The sequence below is a fragment of the Tamandua tetradactyla genome, chromosome 6 (assembly GCF_023851605.1).
Source record: "Tamandua tetradactyla isolate mTamTet1 chromosome 6, mTamTet1.pri, whole genome shotgun sequence".
NCBI classification, from domain to species: domain Eukaryota; kingdom Metazoa; phylum Chordata; class Mammalia; order Pilosa; family Myrmecophagidae; genus Tamandua; species Tamandua tetradactyla.
In genome coordinates this window covers 13,653,428-13,672,679 of record NC_135332.1, presented here as the reverse complement: position 1 = coordinate 13,672,679, position 19,252 = coordinate 13,653,428, and the positions used below count along the sequence as shown (strand labels likewise).

The following is a 19,252-nucleotide window of genomic DNA, read 5'->3' as shown; positions in this document are numbered from 1 at the left end:
CTGCTCCAAGACATATCTCACATCTGTCCTTTGCAATCTTTACTGCCACTACCCTAGTCCAAACCACGAGTTTCTCATCTGAACCACTCTAGTTACCTTCTAACTATCCCAGTTTCCTTTCTTGACCTCCTAGAGTTCACTCTTATTACCACAACAGCCAACATGCTTTAAAAATGTAAATCAGGTCTTGTGCATCCTTTGCTTAAAACCTCTAATGGCTTCTCATCCTTCTCAGTCAGGACCAGACTCCTAGCAAAGACCTGTTAAGTCTCTACATGACCTGACCTCATCTCACCCCACTCTTCTCCCTTGCTCTCCTCCAGCCTCGCTGGTCCTTTTTCTCTTTCTTAAACAAGGCTTGCTCACGCCTTCCTAAAACCTTCACTGTCACTGCTTCTTCTGTTGGATATGCACATGGTGGTCACCATCTCTGAGAAGCCTATCCTGGACCACCCCAATCTAAAATAGTAAAAGCTAGCATTTATTGATGGCACACTCTATATCATCCACTGGTAGAGGCCCTGAATATGTACTATGTTATTCACTTCTCCGAACCCTATGAGCCAGGTTCTGTTCTTGTTTTTACTTCACCAGAGAAGAAATTGGGGCCCTGAGAGGTTATGCAATTTGCCCCAAATCGTCAGGGGAAGTAGCAGAGCTGAGATATGAACCAGGCTGCCTGGCTCTGAAGCCCATGTCCCTAACCACCACTCTTGACTGCCTATGTATTTTCATCATAGCTTTTGTCACTATTTTGAAATTACATTATCACTTATTTGTGTAGTTGTTTATCGAGTGTCTCTCCCATAACAAAGAACAGAGGTCTGGTCTGTCTTTTTGTATCACCATATTTCCAACTTCTAGAATAGTATCTGACACAGTAGAAATTCAATATTTGTCGAGTGTATGAATAATAATTTAACTTGGCCATAAAGACATTTATTGATATGCTAAAGAAGCTGTAAATATTCAAACTACACATTCCCCTATAATTCCTATATGAAAGAAAATTGCCATATTCATTTGTTCTAATTCAGAAATTTGAATTCATTTGTATTCTTATTTAACGTTGTGCCTCCCCTTAACTCCAAATTACTTGAATTCTTTGGAATTTCAAATGTTATTTGTCGAATTAGAAAAGACTCTTCTCCATCTTAACCTTCTTACTCCCTTATCTTGCTGCTTCTGGGCTGTGTCTGAGTGTTTGCATATGTGTTTATAATCCAAGACAGCAGTACTGAGGGTCAGCATAAGTTCAAGGGGTCGTTACTGCTCATCTGGTTGAATGTTGTTCTAGTTTGCTAGCTGCCGGAATGCAACACACCAGAGATAGACTTTTTTTTAAATTGGCTTTTAATAAAAGGGGATTTATTTAGTTAAAAATTTATAGTTCTTCAGTGGAAAAGCAGCTAATTTTCAACTGAAGTTCTTTCTTACATGGGAAGGCACAGGGCAATCTCTGCTGGCCTTCTTTCCAGGCCTCTGGGTTCCAACAGCTTTCCCCGGGGTGATTCCTTTCTGCATCTCCAAAGGCCTGGGCTGAGCTGCAAGTGCTGAGATGAGGTATGCTGAGCTGCTTGGGCTGTGCTACATTGAGCTCTCTCATTTAAGCATCCAGCCAATTAAATCAAACATCATTCATTACAGCAGGCATGCCTCCTAGCTGACTGCAGATATAATCAGCAATAGATGAGCTTCACCTGCCATTGGCTCATGTCCGCAGCAACAAAACTAGGCACCTTCACCTGGCCAAGTTGACACCTGAACCTAACTACGGCAAATATCATCAGCTCTATAAGAGAAGATGTTCTATTGCAGAAATGCAATACCTAGAAAAGTGCTTTGCCCCTCACCTCCCCCCCACCCCAGGCATCCACAGCTGCCCCCTGAGAATAGTTGACTGTAAGAATAAATATTCAGTGAGATATTTTCCCCTGGGACCCAAGATGACTAGAGAACTAGCTGGGGAGGAAGCAGTCTTCAAGTCCACCTCTCCTTGGGATGAAACCCTGGCAGGATTACATCCTATCCTGGGATTCACACAACCTAGAATTGTAAATGGCAGCCAACAACAGCTTAGAACATTTACAGTTCAAAGTCTCGGACCATGGGAATCGTAACTCTGAGGAAGCTGCCGTGCTTTAGGAGGAGGTATGCTTGCAGAAAGCATGACTAAATCTCTTCAGGAACTGGATTGCGGTTGTGAAGTTTGTGTTTGTTTTGTTTTGTTTAATTTCTTTCGGATAAATCAGAGGCATCAGCCCAACTTGGCTCTGCTGGATGATAAGAGTCAGAATCCTTGGATATGAAAATATTTCAAGTCTTCGGGTCTTTTGCAAATAATTTAATTCTGGTTCTATTGAATATAAGGGGAGGATTTTTAGTGACTTGGGAGAGTTTGAGGGAAAATGCAACTATTTGACTAAATTGTATTGAATAGCTAGATCGATTTTTTTATCTGCTTTTGATATAGTTGTGGGTAATAAAAAGTATACTACTAGATCTTTAAATGTGAAAAGATGTGCAGATAGGTTTATATCTTGCTAAGGGACATTTTAATGGGAGACCATAAAGTTGCCTTCTGTAATATCAGTGCTTGAAGCAAAGTTGAGTCTTCAGGTGTCCACCACTTAAAATACTCTGGGAGTGGCTGAAAATCTCACTGCTATCCATTTTGCAGCTCCCAAGTAGTTCAATGGTTATTTTCTGAAAACCTAGTTTATCCTTTTAGGACTTCGAGTGCTTCTAACATTGGGAAGCCCTGCAGGGACCTTCAGTTATACCTGCACCATGACGGTGATTTTCATGAACTCACTGCAGCCGTTCCAACAGATCAGCCCACGGGTGGCTGTGAGAGTGCTGGGATTTTGAGATGGGAAATCCCATGTGATGGAGTGCTGCTTATTCCCCATTTGCCTCCTCTCCCATCTATTCTGTGTCCCTCCCTGCTCTGTGCCCTCAGTGGGCTGCCTCACTTGACAATCTTGTCCTCTAGCTCTGGTTGTGTTCAGCCATGGGAGAAAATCAAAGGGAACTGCTGTGACTCTGGCAATGGTCAAATTACTTTATGGTCAGAGCTCCCGTGGAGTCTTGCCTTCCCTATGGCTTGGCTCCTTCGAGGCTCTTGTAACACCATCCCCTCCCTTGCCCCTTCCACTCCAGGGCTGGTAAAGGCTTCCACCTTTATGTTGTCTCTAGGTACAGAAAGCATCCACCTCTTGCTGCTTCCCTTAGTCTGCCCACACCACTGTACTGAGCCCCTTCATTATATTCGTTTCAGTTAAACCCTTTCGAGTGGGCCATCTGTTTCCAGCTGGCCCGTGAGTGATACAGATGGCTATAGACCCAGGATTAATGACATGATCACCCTCTGGTTAGCACCAGGCTGCAGACCCACTCTGGAGGAAGAACAAAAGGAACTCAGCAATGGGTAACATACTATGCATTGCTGAGTTTCTTTGGCAATATCAGGCTCTGTGTCAGGAGGTGAGAGGTTATCCTTGGTCCATTCTGATGAAAACCAAAGCTTAGTCAGGTTTAGTGGAGAAGAAAAGTTCTCTAGCCAGAAAAGAACACTCTTTGTGTAGACAGAAAGCATGTAGCACCTTATCAGGCAGACGCATAATTGCATTTACTTTTCTGTATCCCGACTTGCTTTCATCTTGCATCACATGGCTGGTTTCATTAGTGCCAGCTAAGCTTTCCACTAATGGCAGGATTAGAAGCTGTGGTTTAATATTAGCCAATTTGGAAAATGGTCAGTTTGCTTAGCACCCCCCAAATTTCTGGTTTCCTTTTACTCTGATTAAAGAGGAGAGAAACCTAAGATCTATGGGGCTCCTCTATATGCCTGATAATGTAATACATTATTTTAAATGTTTTTTTCATCTAATTTTTACAAAATTCTGTGAGACATATGATGTTATCCCTTTTTTGCAGTTAGGAAGGGAGAGTTGAGGAGCGTCAGGTCCTTGTCCGGGACCATATCTGCCTTTGGTGGACGCACAAGGCAGCACAGTGGCTAAGCACGCACGTTCTGAGCAAGTGATGTAAGGACTCTGTGCCTCAGTTTCCTCTTCTATAGACTGGGCATAACAGCAGTGCCCAGTTCCTAGGGCTCTTGTGGGAACTGAATGAGATGATACATACAAAGCGCTTCGAGCTGGGCTTGGTGCATATCAAGCACTCAAAAAATTAGCTACTACTGTTTTTCAGTCTTAGCAGTCTAATTTATAGTTAAGATTCTGATGCAGCTAGAAATCTATGTTTCCATTTTGAGCAGCAGGAAAATAAGATGATTATCTTTTTTTTTAAACCTAATTTGGAAACTCTTAACATTGCTCTAAGAACAGTTTTGCTATCACCAAGAAATGGCATATCTTTATGACATTTTCAGAGCACTCTTTTGTCACTGCTTAATGCTGATTTAGCCATACTATTTGAACTGGGCTATAAAATCTGGGAGAAATCAAGTCAGGCTGCTAAAAAACAGTCTGTGGACAAAGTGGGGCTCCCCAGTAGTGGTCTCTAGTTTCAAGGTTTTTTTCCTTCTACCAGATAGGTGATTGCTAAGACCATGATGACATCCAGAAGATGGCTTTTAGCTGGGTTTAGAGTCTTAAATTTTAAAACCCTAAAGCACATTTCTAGCTCAGTGTTCCAGCCAATCTGAAAGTGCGAGGTGAGGTTCCTTAGGTCTCTCCTTAGTTCTCTTGAGTACCTGGAATGTTTTTCAGAGGTGGATGGGAAAAGAAGGGAATTTGCACATACCTGTTCTAATGAACAAACTTCAGCTTGAGCCCATTCACTTGAGAATATAATTTCATGTGATGGTAGTTTATAAAACTGTACACTTGTAAATAAAAGAAAAATAGAACCACTGAGAGGAAATATTCACTCCTTGCTTTCTAGTATAAGAATTATACAATCAAGGAAAATAGCAAAAATGGAGGTCAGTTTATCTGAGAAACAAATAATATCATAAAGGCAGTTGCAGCTTGCTAGATAGCAAAAGCGGTTTTAGCTATTTTACAGAAATACCAGACATGTTAATGTATTAGCAAGCATAACCACGTAAGAATAATGAAAACCTCGAAGTATGGACCTTCTCTTCTTGACATAGTAAAACTTCAGTCACATCACAATAAAAATTTTTTGCAGTTCAGGCTGCTGAAGGCTTTTTCTGCTGAGGCCTCTATAGAACAAGGAAAGAGAAAGAAAACTCTATTAAGCTTTCAAAGACAGGGGAGGGGAAGAAGCCCGAAGGCTCCATTTCATTATCTCCACCACCTCAGAGAAAAGGTGACAACAGTGTCAGAACCACTCAAAAGAACAGAAAAGGGCTGCAGTACAGTGTTCAGGCTTCCTTGATAATGATTGATCTCTTGTTTGCAAGAAGCCAATGTTTATTGGTGAGTGACAGCCAGAGAAGGATGGATAGATTATAGAAGGAGTAAGCAGACTTTAGGGAAAATGCAAAGTACATGTTAAACTATCTTTACACTACACTCTGTTCTTTACTATTGAGAGGGTTCTCGGGTGTGGGAAGCTGGAATGGAGAACTTTTCCTGGGGAAAAAGCTCTCAGATCGATCTGGGCAGTCAAATTGTCGGCTGCTACTTTTGCTCACAATCAAATTAGGGTGAGCTGGGCAGCTGCCCATGGCAAATCATTGTCTGGCTGATCCCGTGATTGCTGACAGTTGGATGTTCTAACTAGGAACTTTTCCCTCTGCTCATCTACTTATTAAACTGCTTTTGTTGCGGCGTGGAATGACCAAGAGAAGGGCAAGACCTCGACAGCGTGGGCCCCTCCTCACAGGCTGCCCTCCTCCTGCCTCCTGTCCCGAGGGTATGAGGCCCGGGGCCTTCCTTCCTCTGACCGCAGCACCTGATTTAAGGCTGACCTCAGAAAATGGGCTTTACTGCTGCAGACGCTTGCCACGCCGGTGCCCCACTTTGGTTCTTCTCACTCAGTTAGGATTTATTTTATTAGCCCTGCAGGCGGCCAGGAAGCCGGCGAAATCCCAAACTCTCTAAATACCCATTTCCACGTGGGACCAACAGCCCAGAACCGTGTTGCTGATGACAAACCAGATTTTGCCTCTGCTCAGCCGGGCCTAGAAATGCTCAGTTTAAGGTCGAGGAGGAATGGGTTTGCCTGGCGGGGAAGACAATCCCTGAGTAGGGTGTATTCTGCCACCTTTAACAAACCTTTGGACCTGTGAGAAAGCAAAAGGCGGTTGCAGGAAGGTGGGGTGGAGAAGAAAAGTGAAACCGCTGTGGTCTGTGGCTTCCCAGAGCAAGAAGCCATAAATTATACAGCGCGCAGCCACCCGAGAGTTCAGAAGAAATATTTAGGAGACATTTTAATCTGATGAAAAGCACTAAACTGAAGCAAAACAAAGTCTAAGCCATCACCCAGTCCAAGCCTTTACTCTAGTTTGGCAGCCACAGATGGGTTTAAGCTAAACTTTATTTTAATTAATCTTGGGAACAACCTCTGGAGACCAGACTTTTTTGTGAAAGGAGGCTATAAACAAGTGGAGCTGATGTAGCCGTCCCAGGACAGGGCACGAGGACAGGCCTCTTTTTGTGTTCGAGTGAACCTGCAGTTCATTTTCTTGGTGGCAAAGCATCAGAGCTTCTGAAAGTATTCAACCATAGATCTGTATTAAAAAGCATGGAGGGGAGAAACGTCTGCTGAAATGCTGCCCTTGATGAGAATCAATTTAAAAATTATTTTCAGTGATTTCTTTGCAAAGGCGTTGTATTCTTTCTTATACAGAAACGTAGCTGCTAACGGAACATGGACTTCAAGGGGGTTTGCTAGTGGGGATGATTTGTAGAAAACCGTTCACACTCTTTTCTCAACTCTTTTTGTTTTTATTGAGGCAGCCTGTTATTACAGTGACAGCTGGCAGGGGCTAGGCATGCAGTCTGTAGTCTGGCACAAAATTCTGTGGGTAAAAATTAGCTTATGCACAATATCCTCCATCCCTAAGGTGGCATCAGTCTAGGAAAAAAAATGACTTAATATCCATACACTTCAAAGGGGTTGGTCCAATTGTAGTTATTTCCTTCCATCGAAAGCCTTAGAGAATCTCTGCCTTGGAGGTCTAGCCCGAAACATATAGGATGTGTGTGTGATGTGTGTGCACACTTGTGGGGATGTGTGAGGTCAGAAGCAGAAACTGGGGTGAAAGTGCAAGTCGCGGAGAACTTCAGAGGCTTAGGAGACTCTCCGCTCCTCCTGAGAAGTAGCCCTTGTAAGTGCTAAGAAAACAACTACACCTTTGTTATTTGCTATGCGACCCGTTTGGGTTTCTTGTGTAAAAAAATAAAAGTACTCATGGAAAAAATAACAGCTCCGTCAGTAAAGCACACATGTCCTCAGCTGGGGAAGGAAGCCTCGCAGGAGCTGGTTTCCTAGAAATCTGCAGGTTGGGGAAGCATTGTCCAGGAACCGAGCAGGACTACCCTTTGGGTCTACCTGTGGGGCCTGCTGGAGGACCGTGGAGCCGACCTGGGGCTTCTGTTCTTGAGGCTAGCAATTTTCCTTTAGGGCCTCTGCTCCTGCCCCTTGGTAATCAATTCTCTGTAAGAACTTGAGATGGCCGTGTCTACTGCTGTGTCCAAGGCTAAGGACAGCACTCTTTGGTGGTGGGATTCACTCAGGACTCCCTTTTCTCTCTTCAGTGATTTCCACTGGAAAGAGACCTTCTCTACTGCTTAAACAATTAGGGGTCCCAGTTATTGAGGAATGGGAACGGGCAAGGCTTGGGCTGCACTTCAGGTGTTTTCTCATGTGGGCCTTCTATCATGTTCCTTAACAGGCTTTTTTCTAAAAGGATAGGGCAGTTTTACCTGCAACCACTATATCCTTTTTCTGCTTCCAGTTCACGTAAGAACAAGGACTTCTGAAAGTGAGTTACCTCTCCACCCAACATCCTACAAATGGATCCTTTCTTCCCCCCTGGTCCAACCCTTCACTAATGCTGGGAATGAGGTGAAAGACAAACGTCTCCTCATTCTCCATTCTCCTTTTCCATATGAACCCCTTCTCTGCCTACCTGAAGCGTAACCTCCATGTCACCAGCTCTCTGATGTTTAAAACCTTGACCCAACAGTGGGCAGATGTTCACTGAACCCAGTAAACAAGACTTAGTATTTATTTTAATGATATTTTCCTCATTTTTAATCTTAGGATCAATAATGTTTTGTATCCAGCCGGGTTAAGTCTTGGTTAATATTTAGCTCTGTTTGTAAGCAAGACCCGGATGCATATAGCCTGAGACATCTAAAGGAGGAAACTAGATCATCTGCCTGTGTTCAATCTCAGCCGTGCTAGGGAAGGGGTGGAGAATTCTTGATAGTGGCGATGGGGCGTGGAGGTGTGAAAGCTTGTCCTTGAGATATTGATCTCAATTCTGATGGTCTGCTGAGTTGGGTAACAGCAGCTACAAAAGCTTTTCAGCTGTACGTACTTTCTAGTTGACCTGCTAGAAAAAAAATTAGAGACTCTGTCTAGGGAAATTTATCGAGAAATTCACATTTTATAGAAGCAAAACAACCACTTAAGTGGTTTATCTCAAAGGTTTGTTGTGATAGAACATCTGATAGGAAATTGGGTGCTTTTGAATCTGGCAAAAACATGGATAAGCCATTACTTATAAGCTCAAATATTTGCTTCTCCAGATATTATGATTCTTATGATGAGACAAGTTTGGGAAAAACTAATTGGATCTCCCCAACCGTATATGGAATGCTTTGATGATTTTCTTCCCTCCTTCAACAAGGCCAATGTTCATTTCTGCCTTCCATTATAACGTTACCGTCTTGATTGAGTTGTCACATTTAGAGTTTAGGAACATGTTATCTGGATGGCCATTTACTTCCTTCCTATTTCAAGGACCAGACTGTACACCTTTTCAGCATAGCACTCCTTTCTAGGGCAGTTGGGCTGATGGTTCAGCAATCAATAATTTTGTTCCATCACTGAGAGGAGGTTACGTTTGTGTAAGCAAATAGATTCCAGTTCACTGCCAGCTATGGCAGCCTCATCCATCGCTAACATTTTGTGTATCATTTCATTATGCAGTGTCCTTCTCCTTGTGTCTTCTTAGACTGTCCCAAGCTATGGTATGAACCTCACCACATTTTCAACTCTGTGTCAGTATTTCCCATCTCTCTGTGTTCCTGAAACAGATTCAACACAGGTTGTGTGTTATCTTGTCTCTCCCTATAACTTTCTCACTAAATCAGCCCAGTTTTAATCAACTTTTAACCACCCATGCTAATGGAAGGTAAGTAATTGCTTACAAATCCAAATGATCAGACACCTTAAAATCAATGAATGCATTGCTTTTTATTTCTTCCTGGCACTCAGCCAATTTCATAATTATCTGTTGAGCTCAGGCTAATGTTACATTTTTTAATTAAAATCAGATTAACATTTAAATTTTAAAAATTCCATCTTTTGGATAAAAGAAAACCACCAGAGAGAAAGTCTTCCCTGCAATATATATATCCATTCCCTTGCACTTAGATTCAAACTCTTTGAATCTGTCGCCTTTCCCCTGTCCCTAGCTTTTGTGTACTTCTAGGTCTGCTATATTCTTCAGTGTAATCTCTGAGATTACCTTTACCAGAGTCATAACAACTAAATCATACAGTGTCTTTTCTTTTGTGACTGACTTATTTCATTCAGCATTATGTCCTCAAGGTTCATTCACGTTGTCATAACCTTCAGGACATCATTTCATTTTACTGCTGCATAATATTATATCATATGTATATACCTACTTTGTTTATCCACTCATCTGTTGATGGACACTTGGATTATTTCCATCTCTTGGCAATTGTGAATAGTGCAGTGATGAACATTGCTGTGCAAATGTCTGTTCGCGTCACTGCCCTCAATTCCTCTGGGTGTCTACCAAGTATTGGTATTGCTGGGTTATGGGCAACTCAATTGCAATAGATATTTTAAAAGGTGGAGAATCCCTCCCCATGTGTTAGAAATGTGTTTGCTTCTTTTGGAGGGAATAATAGCATCGATCTTAAAGGTTCTGTCTCTTAGCCTTAGACTGCCCAATGGGGACCGGCCACATACCTAGCTGTGTGTTTCGTTTTGAGACTTTAGATGGTTGCTTCTTGCCTGGCCTCCTTGGAGGCAGTTTCTCTGGACACAGGACCACCAGTATTATAGAATGAGTCTATCTGTCTTGAAATTATGTCTGACATTTCTTGTATCCTGGTGTGCTGATTTGAAAGGATGTATGTCCCCTAGAAAAGCCATGTTTTAATCAAAATCCCATTTCATAAAGGCAGAATAATCCATATTCAATACTGTATGTTTGAATCTGTAATTAGATCATCTCCATGGAGATGTAACCCAATCAAGAGTGGTTGTTAAACTGGATTAGGTGATGACATGTCTCCACCCATGTGGGAGGGTCTTGATAAGTTTCTGGAGTCCTATAAAAGAGGGAACATTTTGGAGAATGAAAGAGATTCAGAGAGAGCAGAACAACATAGCCACAAGAAGCACAGAGTCCACTGGCCAGCGATGTTTGGAGATGAAGAAGGAAAATGCCTCCCGGGGAGCTTCATGAAACAGGAGAAGAAGCTAGCAGATGATGCCATGTTTGCCATATGCCCTTCCAGATGAGAGCGGAACCCTGACTGTGTTTGCCATGTGCCTTCTCACCTGAGAGAGAGAGACCCTGAACTTCATCGGCCTTCTTGAACCAAGGTATCTTTCCCTAGATGCCTTAGATTGGATATTTCTATAGACTTGTTTTAATTGGGACATTTTCTCAGCCTTGGAACTGTAAACTAGCAACTGATTAAATTCCCCTTTTTAAAAACCATTCTGTTTCTGGTATATTGCATTCTGGCAGCTAGCAAACTAGAACCCCAGGGAATCACTTTCCTAAGTAAAACTCGGTATTTATTCAAAGACTCTGAAATATCTCATTTTATAATAATGGTAAAGTTGGGTTTAAAGCACTTCCTTACAAATCTTTGCTTATTTTTTTTTTTTTAAAGGGTGATGGTGGTGGTGGTGGTAGTGGTGTCACTTTCTATGAGTTGTGGTGCTAGGAAGCCCTGAGCTAAACTTGCAGGTGACCTTTAGTGACAGTGTGGGGTTTTGCTGCATGCACTTTTATGTCACAACTTTCCCTGTAACTTCATCCAGAAACAAGACATGATGGCAACCTTATAAATACCCGAGTGTGTATTTCTTAGTGCTGTGGAAATTGTGATGTCAGTGAAATGGGCATCGTCCCTTTTGTTATCATTTGTAGATGAGCCCATCTACAGATCAAGGACAAAAAGTGCCACTGATGGCGTGGAGGGTCTGCCTGTGACAGTTGTGGAGGAACAGCTGGGACAGCCAGTGGCATTAGGAGGATGGCATTTAATGTGTGTCCAGTGGGTGAGGAAAGTGTCCGAGTGACCCCCGCATGGATGGGACTCCGCCAGTGCGCTCCCCTGCACACCGCCACAGGCTATGTAGTTGGTGGCTGATGTGTACATTTATGTTTTGTGGATAATGTCCTTAGGTCTTTAGTATGCCTTGGATTTTCTTCATGACCAGTGCTATATAAAGCCCTTAAAAAAAAAAAAAAAGAATCTGTAAGGGGTTGTTGAATTATATTTCCATTTTCTTTCATTAGGAAGCCATATCTGGCATTAAAATTTTGTTTCATAGTTTCTCTTAAAGGTATAATTTCACTTCATTCTTACTGATTTTTTGCTCCACAATGGGGAGAACAGAACTGCTTCCCCACAAGAACCATAGACCCCCTTTTTTTGCTTTTCATGTTAGTGATTTTCCCCTCCATGGCTCCCTAAGAAAAATTAAAGCAATTTGAGATGAAAAATGCAATTTTATGACACAGCAGGCTTTATCTTGATAAATAAATGATTGATGACCACATTATTTCATCCTTTTGGGTAAATGAATAATTATTTGATTATATCTGAGAAGAAGAAACACGAATCTATATTCTGGATTGTCACGCAGCTTCTCCTTCTCCCTTCTTTACTTGCTTAAAATTAATGAAGCTTAAAATTAATGAAGCAAATATCCAGACGCAGAACCAGGTTTTATGAGGCTTGAAGCTTAAACAATTGAGGGGGTCCTCTTTAGGAAAAAGAGCACAAAAATATCTTACTTTTACAATTTTTTTTACACAAACATATGACCACATGAACTTACTGCCAGGGCTCCACCTGGACCTTGGAAAGGCTCATGCAAGAGAGAGCCCTTATGTTTAAACTTTATTGGCTTCATGATAAGTTCATGTCTGCAGGTATCATATTGTCGTAAATGTTCACCTATACCATGCACACTTGAACTTGCTACTTGTGTACATGACCACAGGAAATGGGGGTGATGACTGTACAGGGACTAGATAAGGAGTATACAAGTATAAATGTAAGAACACAAGATTACTTACTGAGTTTTAAGCACACAAATACACAGATACATTTTTTTTCTATTTTTGTTGAGCATCAACATTCTAAAAATCATACCCAGGCCCAATCTCCTCTTTTCCAGACTTTGAACTGTCCGCCTGCATTTGACTGTTCACTTTTAAGGAGGAGGTAATCAATTTAATACATTTGTCATTCACTCAGACAAGCAGAATCAAATACAGTTCTCTGAATTGGACTCATGCTGAGCAAGTCTCTATTCTAGAAGCTAAGAGTGATGGGTGAAAGGAAGGAAGAGGGTGGAGTTAGGGGCACATTGCCAACGGGTTGTGCTGGGCATTTTTTCTCCTTTCAGCAGCTCAGATACTGGTCTGGAGGTCTCCATTGAGGAGGGTCCTCTGGGTCTCTGTGGTCTCATTCAGCCGGGATTTGTCCTGCTTACTGTCACTCCGTTCACCATCATCTGTGCCACTCACCTTGACTAAGCAGAGGACGTTCTGGAAGCTCTTCTTGAAGTTGTCAGACAAGAAGGCATAGAGGATGGGGTTGGCACAGCTGTTAGCATAGGTGAGGACCACCACAAAGTCAAACATGCCTTTAAGGGCTGGGGTAGGGTTGATGACCACAGAAACTGAAGAGACGTTGAATATGTAGAATGGGAGCCAGCAGAAAATGAAAACGGCCACCACTATGGACACCATCCGGGTGACCTTCTTCTCAGACTTTTTCCTCTTGGAGGAACCCACTCGGATTCCAGAGGACTTCACCTTGATGATGATGAACAGGTAGCAAAGACAAATGATGGTGAGGGGTACCAGGAACCCCAAGATGAAGGCATAGATAATGAATCCCGTGTACCATGCCCCAGATTCACCTGGCCAGTTGATAGTGCAGCTGCTTCTCCCCCACTGGTTGCTCCGAAGCCCAGCACATATCATGATGGGCAAGATGACCAGCAGAGAGACTCCCCACACAGCCACGTTGATCATCTTGGCGGTCCGGGGCCGCCTCCACTTGGCCGACTTGATGGGGTGGACCACAGCCAGGTATCGGTCAATGCTCATGACTGTCAAGCAGAAGATGCTGGTGAACTGATTGATACCATCCACAGTCATGACTACCCGGCAAATGGCCTTGCCAAAGGGCCAGTGGACCAGAGCCACCTGCATGGCCAAGAAGGGCAGGCCCAGCATGAAGAGTTCATCTGCAATGGCCAAATTGAGGATGTAAATATTGGTGATGGTCTTCATCTTGGCATAGCGGAGGATGACATAAATGACAAGTGTGTTGCCACACAACCCAATGATGCAGACCACGAAATATATAAATGTGAGGACTGCATTGCTAGTCAGGTCATAGTATGGTTCTGTTTGGTTTGAGCTGTTGGCTGCTGCCACTGAGCCACTGAGGTCAACTGGAGAGGACAGCCATGTTTGGCTCCCATTGAGTAGCTCATATGCCATATCCATGGCCACTTTAAAGGTGTTAGACTAGCTCCAGCCAGTCCAAAGAGCTTATTCTCACCTTAATGGACCCTCGAGGCACAGGATCCACTGTGACATCTGGAAGGGAAAAAGGAAGATCGGCCCATCAGTCATAGCCTACTCAAACTCCTCCCAGCTTTCCACATTTCTGATTTACCCTCCTAGAGATTCTCTTAAATTGAAAAGTATTTTCCCCATCAGTCAATGTTAGGGCTGTGAGCCTATCTTCTTCCCTCCTCAGCATGTAGATTTTTGAGTTGTTTTTCCAATAGTGGGGAAAATTTGGGTTAAGCCATCACAGTTTATCTTCTCATCTTTAGTGACACACATTTAGGAGATAGCTGTGGATGCAAAAAATGTACTTTGATCTCTAAGAAATTGACTGCTCTGAACTGTGAAAAGGCAGAATTTTGGAAGTTCAGCTTCTGGCTTCATAGTGATCTGACACTAGCACAAATGGCCTTTTCCTCATGAGGAAATCTATGCTGACTTGTCTACTGCTTTGGATTCTTTCCATTCTGAAACTCCATAGTGGAAAAAACCTGGTCGTTAGAGGTAGAATAAACCTGGATTCTACCACTAAACCTAAGTGATCTTGTATAGGAAACAACTGTTCTGACCTTTGTTTGCTGAAATGGGTATGTCATGAAGGTTCAATGAAGGAAAATATGTGAAAATGCCTATCCTTCTGCTGGGCTCATAATTGGAATTTGATGTGTCCTATTCCCCTCTTTTTAAAAAAATTCCTCTATTATCTCATTATCTAGTTTATTGAAATCTTCCTATGTGGTGAACCAATTCATAGTCTTAAATATTAAAAAAAAAAGTTCTGGCTTGCTTTCATCTCTAAAATTTATGATATAGTTTAATTTTTTTTCTTCAGTTTTTTTTTTTTCTGTTCTATTTTTGTGTCTCTAAGAGCCAGCTCTTGACCTCCTCATGCTGTGGAGATCCCATTCCTAAACTGTCTGAGTGGGCTGCTGCTCCAGAGTGCTTGTCTTCCAACATCCAGAGGACTCTCCTGTAATTCCCTGATTAAGGACAAAACCAGGGGCCAAGCTTGAAGGGAGCAGGCTCATTCATAGAAGTGGCCAGAAGGTTCCAAGCACTGTGTAGCCTCATTCATACTCTCTAGCCCCTTGATCTTCCTAACCATCCTATGAGGTAGGGATAACTGTCCCCCTTTTACAGATGAGGAAACTGAGGCTTAGAAAGTTTAAGTAACTTCCTCCCAAGCATTCACACATACTTGGTGGAGCTGGGATTTGAACACAGGACATATGGACCCAAGTCTCCTGCACGTCTCACAGCATCACATTGGTTTTACAGAGTGGACTGGAAACTAGTCAGTGGTAATTGAGCTTTGATTTGTGTTACCTTCATACCAAGAAAATAACAGTAACAGTATTGTCTTGACCTAAGATGTGAAACAATTGCTCTTACACAGTTAAATCATTTTATCTACAGTTATTCAAAAAATATCACTGAGGGGCTTCTTGGTACTGGGCATCCAGGACATGGCAATTAGCAAAGCATGACTGGAAGTTACAGGTTAGTAGGGGAGACGGGCAGGAAATCAACTCATAATCTGGGGTTTGACGTGTATAGAGATATTAGTAAAGGATTTATGAATGCCTTCTCCTGGAGGTTCAGAGAAGGCTTCATAAGAGGAAGTTTTGAGCTGGATCTTGAGTGTATCAAGATTGAATTAGGAGGGCATGGAAGAAGGGTATTCCAGAAAGAGGGAAGATGGGAAAGGATCAGTGTTTCCAGCATATAGTGGGAACCATAAACTTAGATGACACATTTCACCTGAGCGGGGTACATTTTCCTGGTGCCTGAGTAATAAAATGTGGCCTATCCATATACAATGGTATATTACTCAGCCTTAAAAAGGAATGAAGTTTTGACACATGCTACTACATGGATGAAACCTAAGGACGTCATGCTGAGTGAAAAAAGCTGGACACCAAAGTACTGATATTGTTTAAGTCCACTTATAGGAAATTAACCAGAATATGAAAATTCATAGAGACAAAAACTAGAGTAGAGGGTATGAGTTGTGTGTGTGTGGGATAAAGTTAACAAATAATAGGTGTAAGTTTTCTTTTTGGGGTGATGGAAAAGTTTTGGTTATGAGTGGTGGTGATGGTAGGACAACATTGTAAATATGATTAATGTTACTGAACTGCATGCTTGGGAATGGAAAATTTGGGGTTGTATATATGTTACCACAGTTTGAAAAAAAAGAGAGAAACTAAAAAGACAGTGACAATTAAATGCAATACATGATCCTGCACTGGATCTAATAATGGAGGAGAAAATACTCAAAAGGACTTAGTTGTGACAACTGAAAAGATTGGAATATAGATTGTATGCCTTATAGCAATATAAAATTCTTTGCCCTTGAAAATTATACTTAATGTTACATAAGTGAATGTCCTTGTTCTTAGGAAATATACATGAAAGTATTAAGTGCCAAAGGGAGAATGATGCATGAAATCAACTCTCAAATCATTTAAAAAATGGTAGAGAGGGAGAATGATACAACAAATCTGGCAACATGTTAAACATTGGTAAATGTGAATATCTGGGTGAGGATATATTAGAGTTCTTCATTGTTTTTGCAACCTTCCTGTGAGTTTAAGTTATTTCAAAGTAAGAATTTTTTTTTAAAGTACTATGGGGTTGGGGAACTTGGGGATCTGGGATTTCAGGTCTGCATTGGGTAAAAAGCTGGAACTGGCAGCTACTAAAAACAGAAGCTGTCAAGAAACAGTTTTGAGTATCCCTGGATTAACTCAGATTGTTTCCTCTATCACTTCCAACCTTCTTGCCAGTTACATTAAATCTGCAGACCCAGAATCCCATTTAAGCTGCTTGCAATGGAGCACAGTCCAATCCCTGGCATTGCTCGGGTCCAATCTGTGTAAAGTGAACGGTCACAGCCCCTGCCTGCCCACGATTGAAGACTGCTGGGCTATGGAAGCTCTGCCGATGTTTTTGGAATTGGGACAATGATGGTGTAGGGCTTGTAAGGGAGGGTTGACTGCTGCTTTCCAGCCCCAGCGGTGTTATCTGCCCAGGTTTTGCTCAGTAGGACGAATTCCATGGGGGTGTTTTTTCTCTGAGCTGGGCTGACAAGCAGCACATCTCCACTTGTTTTTTTTTTTGCATGGGCAGGCACTGGGAATTGAACCCAGGTCTCCGGCATGGCAGGTGAGAACTCTGCCACTTTGCCCACATCTCCACTTTTGAGAGCGGCAATAGGCCTTGGTGGGGTGCGGGAGGTAGACTGGGGAGCCAGTTGGGTGTGGGAAGCCTCCTCCAAGGAAGAAAAGAGCTTCAATCCCAGTCAGCTTCATTTCTTTAACAAAGAAGTCGGCTGCCCAAGACCACCGAGTGCCTTCTGTTTCATCTGTGCCCAACAGAAAGTGGAACCCAGTGCTAAGCAATCAATACTTGTTGAATTGTGGTTAAATTAAACGCACAAGTTTAAGTTCGTTTTCCCGCTTTCTTTATTTTTTCTAGCCTAAGAATATTAGATGCTGGAATGGCTGGTTGTTGGTTTCCTCTGAGACTAAGGGACTAAAGAAATTAGTGTGGGATGGGGAGTAGTGGTCCTAAATCCTTCCGAGTCTTAGTTCCTCCCTTCTCCCCAGCATCTTTCCCCCATTCAGCTCCCACCCGCTTGCCTCCGGACCTGCTAAACCCCACCGGATCTCTGATGGGTGGAGCGTGAGTCCCACCGGCAGGGTAGGGGACAGCCCGTGCCGGCCACCGCTGCACTAGGGCGCCCGGGAAAAGCCCGGGTGGTGCTGGCGCAAGGAGTGGGGGCGAATCTGCAGACAGCTGAGCCGGTGACTCGGCTGGCACAGAAAACCCTCCCCTTGCCATCCAACTCGCTGACCCTCAGCCCCAAGGGCTTCCTAGAGGATTTCCTTCCATTTCCAAGAGGACAAGGAGGAGTGAAGATTGTCGCACCCGCATGGCCCGTGTCTAAACGCAGAAGGGGACCGAGGCGCCGGGGACGGCTGGGAGCGGGCGAGAGCCGCTTGGGGACGTGGCCGCCGGCTCTGCCGCCCGGGCGCCCGCCACGCTGAGACTCAGTCTTTCCAAACCCTGATAAACTGTCTTTTCCGTCCCGGGCCGCAGCCCCTAAGACTGTTCGGGAACCATCTCCCCGGCCCGGCGAGGACGCACAGAGAAGAAGCCTCTCTCCCCGGCGCAGGCTCGCTTCCCGGGGTGGCTACTGCCGCGTCCCCCGCGCCCGCCTCTTTCTCCCTGTGTTCGAGGTCGGTTTTGCAGGCGGCTGGGCGAGTTGTCCCCGTCGCAGCTACCACCTGCACACCCAGCTGGGGACCGGGACGGGACCAGGACACTATCAACGCACACTGGCGTGCGGCTCTGCGATGCATCCCTTCCAGCACCCGGGACCCAGTCCCCACTCACGCCCGTATACCCGCTGTCGTTCATTTCCACCAAAACCCCCACCAAAGACCAAGGGCGGAGAACCACGCACTGTCGTCCCCGGACCCCCAGTCCCATCTGTGACACAGCGATGGACGTACCTCGATGCAGTGCAGACGCACACAGGTGCCCAAGTGCACTTCTCGCTTCCCCCATGCAATCCGTTTCTCTCTTTCTCTCACACGCGCGCGCACACACACACACACACACACGGATACACACTCTCGCGCACACGCACACACCCCTCACCTTTGCTTTTCCGCTGCAGCCAGCACCCAGTGGCCGCGCTCCACCCAGCCGGGCGCCCGGGCGCAGGGCAGCTTGGCGGGTGCTTGGCGCTGGGCGTCCGAGGTTCCGGGCTCGGCGGTCCTCGGGTGCCGGCAGCTGCTCGCCCCCTGTGCCGCCGAGCGCTCGTTCAGCCCGCAGACCCCCGCCGCCGAACCGCGGACTGAGATCCGGGCGCGGGTGGCTGCACGGCTTGGACTGGCCCTGCCGGGCGGGGGGCCCCTCGGCACATTTCCCCCAAGTCCTCCACCCCCCCCACCCCCGGTTACGTCACGACGAATTGGCTCCGCCCGCGCGGTCCTGTGGGAGGAGAGGGGTGAGCCGGGTGGAGAATCCAGCCCGTGGCTGCAGGCACAGCTGCAAGGCCCCCGGGTCGAGGGGAAGGGAAAGGGGTGTTGCGTGCGGGGGCGTGAAGGGTTAAGCGACTTCGGCCTCCCCAGGACCCGCTGCAAGGGCACTCTGCTTTCCCTCCGATTTCATAGAGTGGGTCCTGTTTCCCCCAGCGGATTCCAGGCCGCTGGAGTGGAGGCAGGAGGGTCCCAAGCCTCGCTCTGGGACCTCTGTGAT

General features: G+C 44.5%; 1 protein-coding gene across 1 annotated transcript; it reads right to left on the bottom strand.

The window, feature by feature from the left end:
- Window positions 1–11,928: 11,928 nt before the first annotated feature.
- On the bottom strand, window positions 11,929–18,751 carry SSTR2 (somatostatin receptor 2). Its single transcript, XM_077162989.1, has 2 exons — window positions 18,650–18,751; window positions 11,929–14,008 (listed from the first exon to the last, which is right to left on the bottom strand). The coding sequence occupies exon 2, from the start codon at window positions 13,913–13,915 to the stop codon at window positions 12,806–12,808; it is 1,110 nt and encodes a 369-aa protein (XP_077019104.1). The 5' UTR covers window positions 13,916–14,008; window positions 18,650–18,751; the 3' UTR covers window positions 11,929–12,805.
- Between the last annotated feature and the right edge of the window lie 501 nt (window positions 18,752–19,252).

Excerpts from the sequence above, each read along its gene's own strand:
- SSTR2 (XM_077162989.1), bottom strand. The coding sequence starts at position 13,915 with ATGGATATGGCATATGAGCTACTCAATGGGAGCCAAACATGGCTGTCC.